Genomic DNA, 11,246 nt, shown 5'->3' on the forward strand with positions numbered 1-11,246 from the left:
TGTCATGCTCTGGCACAGTGTCTGGCACGTATCTGGCTTTCAGTAAATATGTGCTGAATACATGGTTAAATGCCCACTCTTGGTAGAGCAGCTGAAGTACCATGTGACATGGATAGGCTTTGATTTTATTTAACGTATATATATATATGCATCTGGATGCAAGCATACACTGAGATAATCCTATACACATGTAAAGTAACTGCTTATCTATTTGTGTTAAGCTTTTAAAAAAATTTTTTTTTACATGGAAAGTAATACTTAAGGTCCACTGCTTGATTTTTTTCCCCCCAGTATAGAAGAATGTACATTTTTTATAGTTGATTTAGTGTTAATTCTGCTATATAGCAAAGTAATTCAATTATACATATACATATACATTTTATATTATTTTCCATTATGTTTTGTTATAGAATATTGAAAACAGTTCTCTGTGCTATACAGTAGGACCTTGGTGTTTATCCATTCTATATATAATAGCTTACATTAGAAAATGATAAAAGTAAATGAGATCCTATATCAATCTGCAGGGTATCTGAAAAACATTCTTTCTGCATGCTATGAAGAGTAACATCTGTAGCCCTGTTCAAAATTAGGCCCCGAACAGCCAGCCTCCTAAGATGGTACTTCCTGTGGTACCATATTCCCTCAGATACCTAACCTGGTCATTCTGCTATTAGAGTTGTCCATGACTTAAGTCTTAAGTACTGATAGCAGACCTTTCTTTTTTGACCAAACCACATGGCTTGTGGGATCTTAGTTCCCTGACCACGGATCAAACCCAGGCCACGTCAGTGAAAGTACTGAGTCCTAACCACGGGATCGCCAGGGAAATCACTGAAAACAGACGTTTTAAGTCCACAAGACTAGTCTTAAAATGTTACAAGCAGACCTTGTCTCCTTTTTTTTTTGCACTTTGCACATATTCTAGTTTGTAAACTCTGAAGTTTTGTGACACCCCTGTTGTAAGGCTATCAGCACCATTTTCCCAGTATCTGTTCACTTCATGTCTCTTGGTCTTATTTGGTAATTCTTGAAATATCTCAGGCTTTTTCATTATTTTTTTAATCAGTTATGGTGATCTGTGATTAGTGATGTTTGATGTTATTCCTATGACTTGTTGAAGGTTCAGATGATGGTTAGCATTTTTTAGCAATAAAGCATTTTTGGTAGAAAAGGTTTGTCTATGGCAAACCTAGACAGCATATTAAAAAGCAAAGATGACTTTGCCAACAAAGGTCCAATAGTCAGAGCTATGGTTTCTCCAGTAGTCATGTATGGATTTAAGAGTTGGACCATAAAAAAGGCTGAGTGCCAAAGAATTGATGCTTTTGAATTGTGGTGCTGGAGAAGACTCGTTGAGAGTTCCTGGACAGCAAAGAGATCAAACCAGTCAATCCTAGAAGAAATCAACCCTGAATATTCACTGGAAGGACTGATGCTGAAGCTCCAATACTTTGGCCACCTGATGTGAAGAACTGACTCATTGGAATAGACCCTGATGCCGGTAAAGACTGAGGGCAGGAGGAGAAGGGGATGACAGAGGATGAGATGGTTGGATAGCATCACTGACTCAATGGACATGAGTTTGAGGAAACTCCAGGAGATAGTGAAGGACAGGGAGGCCTGGTGTGCTGCAGACCATATGATTGCACAGTCAGACATGACTTACTGACTTCACAATTTTTAATTGAAGGAATGTACAGGTATTTTTAAACATAATGCTATTGCAGACTTAGTAGACTACAGTAGAGTGTAAACTATGCACTGGGAAACCTGAAAATTTGCTTGTCTCACTTTATTGTGATATTAGCTTAATTGTGATAGCCTGTACTTTGAAGCAAGCATATTTTTAATTAATTAAAAATAAATAAGTGTTTTACAAAAGTCACGCCTAGGTTTCTGGGGCACAGAAACATCTCAGCATTCCTGACAGAGCAGAGTTCAGTGGGCTGGGGGAAGGCAGGATGCTATTCCTGTTTTCTTTTCTGTTATTTTCTGTAACTTCTCTTACCCCCTATACCCTCCATTATGCAAGTTAATTTTTTATAAAAGGAGAGAAAGTTTATAAGTGCCTGAAAAAAATCCCCAAATTCTGAAGATAGTAATAGTGACTTATGTCTATTACCCTATTACAGTTGAAGATTGGGGGTTTCATACATCAAGTCATGTGCTTTTTGGTAAATCTTTAGAAGACCTTGTATGGCAATCTGCATCACGTGAGTTCAGGCACCTCCCTGTCAGCATTTCTGCTAACACCTCACTCAGGCAGTCTTTACAACTCCCATGATTCTGTTCCTCCAGGGTTTTTTTTCCTTCATGCCATGAGTAATCTTCTCCTGTTATGTGAAAATCCATCTGATTATTTAAAATGTCACACCGAGATGTACATAAGATTTCTTCAGAGGATAAAGAATGTCTAGTTATGTACAAGGTCATCCTTGCCAAGGCATTGCCTAAGATTATTTCTACAAAGGTGGTGGTGTAGTCACCAAGTCATGTCTGGCTCTTGCAACCCCATGGACTATAGCCTGCCAGGCTTCTCTGTCCGTTGGAATCTCCAGCCTAGACTGCTGAAGTGGGTAGTTATTTCCTTCTCCAGAGGATCTTCCCGACCCTAGGATTGAACCTGGGTCTCCTGAATTGTAGGCAGATTCTTTGCCATGTGAATGAGGGAAGCCCTTCTACAGAGGAGAGGAATCAATGTGTAATGACAGTTTCAGGCATTTTGGCCTCTGCAATGCTGAGGACTGTTTAGAAGTTTTACAGCTGTGGGTCCTTTCCCAGAATTCAGATCACATGTGATTGTTGTCTTGTGCTCACAAGTTTATCCTTCCCTGGTAACTGACCCTGCTGTTAGTAAAACTGTCACATTATACGTATCTGAGTTGTTGGTTCACATGTCCTTTCCACCCCATCCCATCAATTAAACAGCTTTTTGAGGGCTGAGAGCCTGCCTTATGGATGGGTGATCCTCAGTCACTGGCACAGTGCCTAGAAAGTATCAGATACATAATATGTGTTGATTAAATGAACAGTTCAGGTTGTGCATCTAGCAAACTTTTGTTGTTTTAGTAAGTTTTTTGTTTCAGAACTTTTCCATTTTGATAAAATTATGAAATAATTTGCAAAAGTCTGAACTGTGGAATAGCCAACTAGATGAGATTCTAGAAGCCATAAGAGGAGTGTACATTTATTTATTAAATTTATTTTTAATTGAAGTATAATTGCTTTCCAATACTGTGTTGGTTTCTGCCAAATATCAACATGAATCAGCCAAAGGTATACCTATGTCTCCTCCCTCTTGAACCTCTCTGCCAGGGAAGGTGCATTTAAATTGTTTGTTGGAAACTGTAACTTGGTAATGTCATCACTTGCAGGTGGATCTTTCCTGTTGCGCTCTAAGTGACATGAAGTAACTGCATAAGAATCATTTGTAGTTTCATGGTCTTATTTTGAATTTGAGTATTATTATTATGTTACCTACCATTCAGCAAATTGTTTGGTATGGATGTGTCTCATATTCAGGTTGCGTTTATACTCATAAGACCTTGTTTATTTTCCTCTTTTCAAAGAAAATTGAACTAAAGAAAATGACATTTTGTTGAAGAAATCTACTGGCCCTGGATAACCTCGGGATGATACCAATTGTGGAGCTTACACGAAAATCCTAGTTTGTGATGATTACATTTTTGTTGTCCAGTAGTTTGGTTTGTGTACATATATATATATATATTTTGCACTACACAAATGATAAACATTTTAAGGACTAATATTGCTGATACTTGAATAATCAATCTCAACTAGGTGATAAGTAGCATAGATTTCCCCTAGCCTTGACTTCGAAGGACATTAAATTATTAATTACTGTTTGGTAACATGTTTACCTGATTATCTCCCATAGAGAATGATAAGCTGCTTTTCCCAGTTATAGTTGTGATGATGAGAACAGATTTATAACTGGGTATTTTTAACTTTCTAAATTAAATAGGAGAAAGTATGCAAACCAGGAGTGAATTTCAACTAATAAATCAACCGTCTTTTTAAGTCACTGAACCGCCATGCAGTTTACTAGAAAAAGACTGGAAGAATCTTCTCCACATCCACTCTGTGGGCTGCTCAAGATCCCACTTGGGCATGCACAGCTCTGACTTCAGTGTTCAGGCATCATGACAAAGCAGAGCCCTGTGTACTAGGCTTCATTTTTACAAATGATTCACAGAACAGACCTTACCGGCTAATGGAAATGATGAAGAGTGGGCTTAAAGTAGGTTTGTCAGTGTGTTCTGAGTCTGCAGATCATTAATAAGATTTGTATTCAGTTATATACATGGATTCCTTTGTAATCATTTTCCTTTAACTGAGAATATCTTGTTTCTGCTTCATAGGGTGCTTTGAAATATAAAATGAAAACTTATTTATACTGTTTTTACAAAGGTCAAAAGGAAACACATGAAAAATCACTTTTCTGCAACTGGTATAAACCACACAGACCGGACTCTTAACCTCTTAGTGCCTCAGTTTTTCTTCGGGGTATAATATTGGAGACATACCTATTTCTCAAGGGGTGTTGGAGGGCTTTGCAAGCTAGCAGGCCATAAGCTTCTATTTGAATAAGACACACCCAACTAATGTAAATTTAAGTGTCTCTCCCCAACCCCCCACCTACAGATTAAGAAGAAGACTGTAACTTAGATTCTTGAAGGCTTTCTTGGGAATTGTCCTTCCTGTATACCTTCTGAAACTCCCTGCTCATGTAGATGTACCTTACTTACACTTCCAAGATTTCTCTGATTCAAAGGCTTAGTATCAAATGATTTTTAAATATTCTTGGTATGTGTGATGTTGGCTTTAGCATCATGTGTTCAGAGTGTTTTTGATAAGAGAGAAAGTAATCTGTCCCTAGTATAGAGGGTGGTTCTTTGTTTACCTGAAGAAAAAGAATATGATTTGCTTTTCTGAAGACTGTTTTTTCCCTTGATTTTTTCTTACATGTAACTTGGTGTTTTTTTAAAAATTTTTAATCCCATCTTGATTAAAATGTGTCTGTCTAAATGGATCTACTGATTATTTGCTTTTAAAAAGCTGTCCTCTATTTATTTAGGGGAAAAAAATGAAGCCAGTAACTGAATTATATGTAACAATAAAATTTAAACCTGTGGATCTGGAATTATTCTAAAAAATTAGCCCTCTATCTGGTATCAGAAAATGGTGGCTTTCCTCTTAGTATATAAGGAAATAAGATGCAGAGTAAGAATGTAAGCAGTTGTGATTCGTGACAAGCAGTTGGAGGTAACTAGCTCCTAGGGATAACCAATTGTATCCTATTCCAAAGTCTTATTTTATAGTTTGAAAAGCACTTTGCACACTGTTCTTGTATATACAAGTAAAGATGTAATTACATGACATAGTGTTACTGCTTTGTTTAACAAGAATCTCATTTAAGATTGACAGCTATGGTATTTTTTTAATGATAATACTTTTCTGTTTCTTTACTGTAAAATTAAGTTAAAAATAAAAGGTTAATGAGAATTGTTATGGTTTTTATTTCTTGTTACTGTTAGAAGTGCGTTGATTATATACTAAGGCTTAAATAAGAATAAATAGTAGGGATTCAGAGAAAGTAATTGTTCCTCTTTCAAAATAAAGCCATGCTATTACACATCATTAAAAAGAAACGGGGTGGTGGTTAACTCATTTAGTTGAAAGTGTTGTTGATCATGTGAAAATCTTAAGTTTCGATTTTTATTCCAACTCAGTCGCTTCCCACAGCCTCTCAGTGCAGCCTTCATCAGCCATCTTAAATGCATACGATTGGTCTTAGGTAGAAAATGGTGTTTTTAATACAAATGTATAACTTGTAACTTCTCTGCTGCTGCTGCTAAGTCACTTCAGTCGTGTCTGACTCTGTGCAACCCCATAGACGGCAGCCCACCAGGCTCCCCCGTCCCTGGGATTCTCCAGGCAAGAACACTGGAGTGGGTTGCCATTTCCTCCTCCAGTGCATGAAAGTGAAGGCGCTGAGTTGTGTCCGACTCTTAGCGACCCCATGGACTACAGCCTACCAGGCTCCTCTGTCCATGGGACTTTCAGGCAAGACGACTGGAGTGGGGTGCCATTGCCTTCTCCGTAACTTCTCCAGGTAGTGATAAAAGTGATGACAGCTGTTTGTAATCCTTAAGATATCAGTGTTCTGTTGCCTGTAATAGGAACCTAACTGCAGCAGCTTGAGTTGTTTTCCTCATCTACAAGGAGTTAGGAAGTCCAGGGCTAGTGATGTGCTCCTGCAGTGCCCTCAGGGACACAGGTTCCGTCTGTTGTTCTGTCCTGTCATCATTAGGGCGTGGGTCTTCTCTTTGTGTTTGCCAAATGACTGCTGTACATCTCGGTCCAATGTCTACAGTATCAGCAGGCAAAGATCCTTATCTAATAAAGAAACTTGTAACTTTCCTGGAAGTCTCACAGGACATCCCTTCACCATCTTCTTGGCTAGAACTGGGTCTCATATCTTTGTCTGAGAATAAAATTGTTCTAGTTTATAGAGATACTAATTTTATAAGTTTTGCCCATACACAGGAAAGGCCATGTCTTTTGGCCTTTAATACTGTCCTAAATTCTCTTCATTTTCTTTTCTACTTCTTAGTCCTTGTTTTCTCTCCTTGTTTTCACCCTGATCTTGTCTTTCTCTCCATTAATCCTCCTTTTCAATGGAACCATGTTTTTCAAGCTGAAAAATGATAAGTGTTCTTTCCTTTTTCCAAAGAAACAAACAACTTTTAAACTTATCCATAATACAGGTGAGGTGTAGCCACTGTCATTTTTCCTGCCCAGCACAAATTCCCCCCGCTGATAAAACATCACTCTCCTCTTCCTCCCTGCAATTCTGCTCCACCCCAAGCCACAGTAATGGGCATGTCCCTCAGATCTGGCCCCCGTCTATCTCCTTCTCCTCTTGACCACAGTGACAATCCCAGGGAGGGCTGTATGACCATCAGTGAAGCAATAAGAGTTATTCTCCGGATCTATTTCACAGAGCTTGGAGAGAAAGGCTTTTCCAGAATCTTACATAGTTTGAGTCATAACAGTATGTAGCCCTTTCAGACTGGCTTCTTTCACTTTGCAATCTACATTTCCTCCATGTAATATCATAGCTTCATAGCTCATTTTTGTTTTTATGGCTGTGTTTCAATAAAATTTTATTTACGAAACAAGTAAGGGGCCCTATTTGTCCCATGGGCTGTAGTTTACTGCCTTCTGATTTAGGTAATTCATCTCTTTTTAGCATTGATTAATATTCCATTGTCTGGATGTACCAGTTTCTTTATTCATGTACTAAAGGACATCTTGGTTGCTTCCAAATTTTAATAATCATGAATAAAGCTGCTGTCAACATCTCTGAGTAGGTTTTGGTGTGCTCATAAGTTTTCAACTCACTTGGGTGAATACTAATAGAGCATTGCTGGACTGCATGGTAAAGTCACCCTTAATTTCGTAAGAAACCGTCAAACTGTCTTCCAAATGGAGTAGGAAACGGCAACCCACTCCAGTATTCTTGCCTGGAAAATTCCATGAACAGAGGAGCCTGGGGGGCTACAGTCCATGGGGTTGCAAGATGACCGAGTGACTTTCACTTCACTGTCTTCCAAAGTGGCTGTACTATTTTGCCTTTCCACCGGTAGTGAGTGGGAGTTCCTGTTGCTCCACATCTCTGCTAGCACTGGGAGTTGGTGTTTTGGATTTTAGCCATTCTGATAGGCATGTAGTGGTTGTCTCATTGTTGCATTCTCTTTCTCTTTAAATTACAGCCTCTAAGGTTATAACTGAGAGATCCTGAGGATGTCTATCTTGCCACTTGGAGGAGCCTTAAATAACCAACTTCTAAATAAGCCTTATTTAAATAAGGCTTAAATAAGCTAACATCTAGATCTAGGAACTTAAACAAGAGTCAGAAAACTGTGAGTTCAACTCCATTAATCCAGTTAACTCTGAAAACCCTATCCCTATGTTTACACATAGGGTTTACACAGTTTTGTTTACATGGGTTAATAAATTTGCCTTCTTAAGACAGTTTAAGTTAGGTTTCTGATACTTGGACCAGAGTCCTGACTAGCGTAGATGACTTGCAATTTGTCAGGACTGAGCGCAGGCCCTGAAGCCAGACTGTCTGGGTTCAAATTCTGTGCAGTCATGGAAAGTCCCTTACCTTGTGTTTCCGCTTCCTAAGCTATACAGTGTTGATGAAAATATCTCATAGGGTTAATGTATGCATAAAGTACATAGATAAGATATAGTTCAGGATATAGTAAATGCTTTTAAACTGATAGCTACCATGATGATAGTAATATTGGGTTGGCCAAAAAGTTCATTTGAGTTTTTCCATAAGATCTTATGTATCAATATATTACACCAATAATTGGGTTATTATTTCACTATATTACATAAAAATCCAAATCCCTTTTGCAGAGATAGGCACTGGTAATGTTGGTGCAAATGTACCAATTTTTTTTTTCATTTTTAACAATAGCTAGTCGTTTCATTATCCTCTGGTTACTATTCCCTCCCTTAAAAAGTGTCATAGATTTCTGCTCTGGAGGCAACTACTTTCAGCACTTCTGGCTGTTTGGAACTTAGCTCCAAGGTTCTAGATGTGTGAACTGCTACTTTTTGATACTTCTGTTTTGGGAATTATCTGTTTACTTCCACCTACTGAAAATGGAAGATTTTATTTTTTCCCCCTCCCTTTGCACAGCTCATGTGTAAATAATTTACCGTTTATCACTTTGTTTCCAAAGGATGTGGTAAAAGATACAGATGAACCTGTAGATGGAAGGGCTGCAGGAAGTGGTGTGGAGCTTCCATGCCTCTCTAGGGGCACCATTCTCCCAGTGCCTCCTTGTGTTCATCAATGAGAATGCAGGGTGGGGCAGAAAATTACATTCTCTAGAGAAAGGAAACAGAGTTAATGTTTGATATTGCCTATGTGACTAAGCCTCCATCAGAATCCCCCAAGTACAGGGTTCAGAGAGCTGCTCTGCATGCAGGATCTTAGTTCCCCAACCAAGGATCAAAACCTTGCCCCCCTGCGGTGGAAGCTCGGAGTCTTAACCACTGGACCTCCAGGGAAGTCCCAGAAAATTCCAAGCTTCTAATCATGGCTGGGTCTTTCTGGTGACCCCCCTCCCCCCACCCTCTGCTCCCCCCATCCAGAAGCCCACCCAGAGTCACCTCATTAGAACAAAAGGCACTGCTATCACCCAGGAAATCCCAAGGGATCTAGGAGACCTGGGTGAGGAATCGGCCAAAGATCAGGTATGAGAACAACAACAAAAAAATGCTCCTGGTGTTCTTATCACTTTGGAGATTAAAAGGTTTTAGGAACTCTGTGCTGGGAATAAGAGGCAGAGACCAATAGATGTATCTTCTATTATCTCTTACCAGTCTTTTTTCTCTTTGGATGCTTGCAGTGTTTTTTCCAAGACCAATAGATGTATCTTCTATTATCTCTTACCAGTCTTTTTTCTCTTTGGATGCTCGCAGTATGTTTTTTCCACATAACTTGGTATGTACAAGAAAGGTATCGGCTACAATGCTGCTGTGTAATAAACAGGCTCAGAACTCCTATTCTTTCACCCTTCTCATCCCATCCATCAGTAAGTCCTGTTGATTCTACCTCTAAAATTGTCTTGAATCCAGATGGGCTGGTCCAATAGCCTTCTGTTCAGTCTCCCTCCTTTAAACATTGCCCTGACCCTTCCACTTTGCACAGTTAGAATGACCCACACACGGCTGGCATGGTATTAACTGAAAGGAGGCCAGGTGGAAACGGTAAATATTTGCACAGTCTTTTGGACTCTGAGTCTGTTTGGAACTGGTTAAAAATAAGATGGTTCTTCCTGACAAATAAGAGTGACCAGACCTGAAAATGGTCTTCAAGATGTTTTGGAGAATAATAGCAGAGTTTTATACAGCGACTATTTCCCAAACCCCAAATTAAGACAAATATTCTGAGTAGTAGGGTACTTAGCGCCATAGTGATCATTTATTAAATACCATTTAATGTACTTAACGTGTTATTTGAGTCTGTACTTGGTATTTATGTACTTCGTGTTATTTGATTCTGACAGAGGTACACCAAAGTAAATGCATTTTCTGTATTTGTTTAACAATTAGTGTAAGTGGGGAGAAAATTATTTTTAATTAATAAAAATTATACACAGTAATGGATGCACAGATTTCTACTGGCAGAGCAATCTGTGTTCTTTAAAGACACACACATCCACACAGTTGCCAAAACACTTCCATTTTTTTTTCATTCTTGTTCTGTCTCAAGTTTTTTCTTAATGAGTATCTAAACCCAGAACATCTTGACAGGTGTCTTAAAGGTTTGCATGCGTGCTAAGTTACTTCAGTCATGTCTGACTCTTTGCGACCCCATGGACTGTAGCCTACCAGGATCCTCTGTCCATGGGATTCTCCAGGCAAGAATACTGGAGTGGGTTGCCATGCCCTCCTCCAGGGGATCTTCCTGACCCAGGGATAGAACCTGTGTCTCCTGTAGCTCTTGCATTGCAGGCAGATTCTTTACCACTGAGCCACTGGGAATCCCCAAAGGTTTAAGTTTAGATAATAAATAACTTGGTCCCAACAGACACCATTGCAGGATGCAGAATTCCAGGTGGCCATTGCTGCACCTGCTAGGGCTCTAACAGCACACTTCTCTTAACTCTTCCACTTATGGGCACTTCTTCTGAATTAGGTTCACTGCACATCTCCCCTGATCTTTCACTAATGTTTCAAGTTCCTGGTAAGACTGGTGTCCTGGGAAGCTCCTTTCTACACAACACAGGTAGATGATTAGAGTTTAACCCACCTACAGCTTTTTACTGTGACAGAGCCGTGGTTTAAACCATTTGTGCTTGATTCCAAAACCACTGTTTTTTCTACTACTAGAAAATTCCATGGGAGGATAATCTTAGCTTTTACCTAATTTAAGGGAAAGATGTAATTTACATTAAACTAAGGTTTAACAACTGTATTTTGAACATATTCTTGTTAGAAAAGGTGACAATTAGGAGGATTAAACCTGGGTAGTCATTGCTAGAACAAGCTCAGTAAAACCATTAAATCATGGATTCAGTTACATGGCACTGATTATTACAGTGTCTCTTTCGCTGCAACAGTTCTAAACAGTTTTAATCTTTGTCAACTACATTAATAACAGGATGCTGATAGAAAGTAAAAACACTTGA

The 11,246-nt window shown here is 39.0% G+C and overlaps 1 protein-coding gene across 5 annotated transcripts in view; it reads left to right on the top strand.

Annotated features, from left to right (window-relative positions):
• Positions 1 to 5,529, top strand: part of ACBD5 (acyl-CoA binding domain containing 5) — a 31,531-nt gene extending 26,002 nt beyond the window's left edge. For all 5 annotated transcript variants that reach the window (XM_027560102.1, XM_027560101.1, XM_027560099.1 and 2 more), the window contains one exon: positions 3,573 to 5,529. In XM_027560102.1, the coding sequence (XP_027415903.1) occupies positions 3,573 to 3,585 (13 nt within the window). In that variant the 3' untranslated portion in view covers positions 3,586 to 5,529. The remainder of the gene's footprint in view (positions 1 to 3,572) is intronic.
• The last annotated feature ends 5,717 nt before the right edge of the window (positions 5,530 to 11,246 follow it).

The sequence above is a fragment of the Bos indicus x Bos taurus genome, chromosome 13 (assembly GCF_003369695.1).
Source record: "Bos indicus x Bos taurus breed Angus x Brahman F1 hybrid chromosome 13, Bos_hybrid_MaternalHap_v2.0, whole genome shotgun sequence".
Lineage (NCBI taxonomy): Eukaryota > Metazoa > Chordata > Mammalia > Artiodactyla > Bovidae > Bos > Bos indicus x Bos taurus.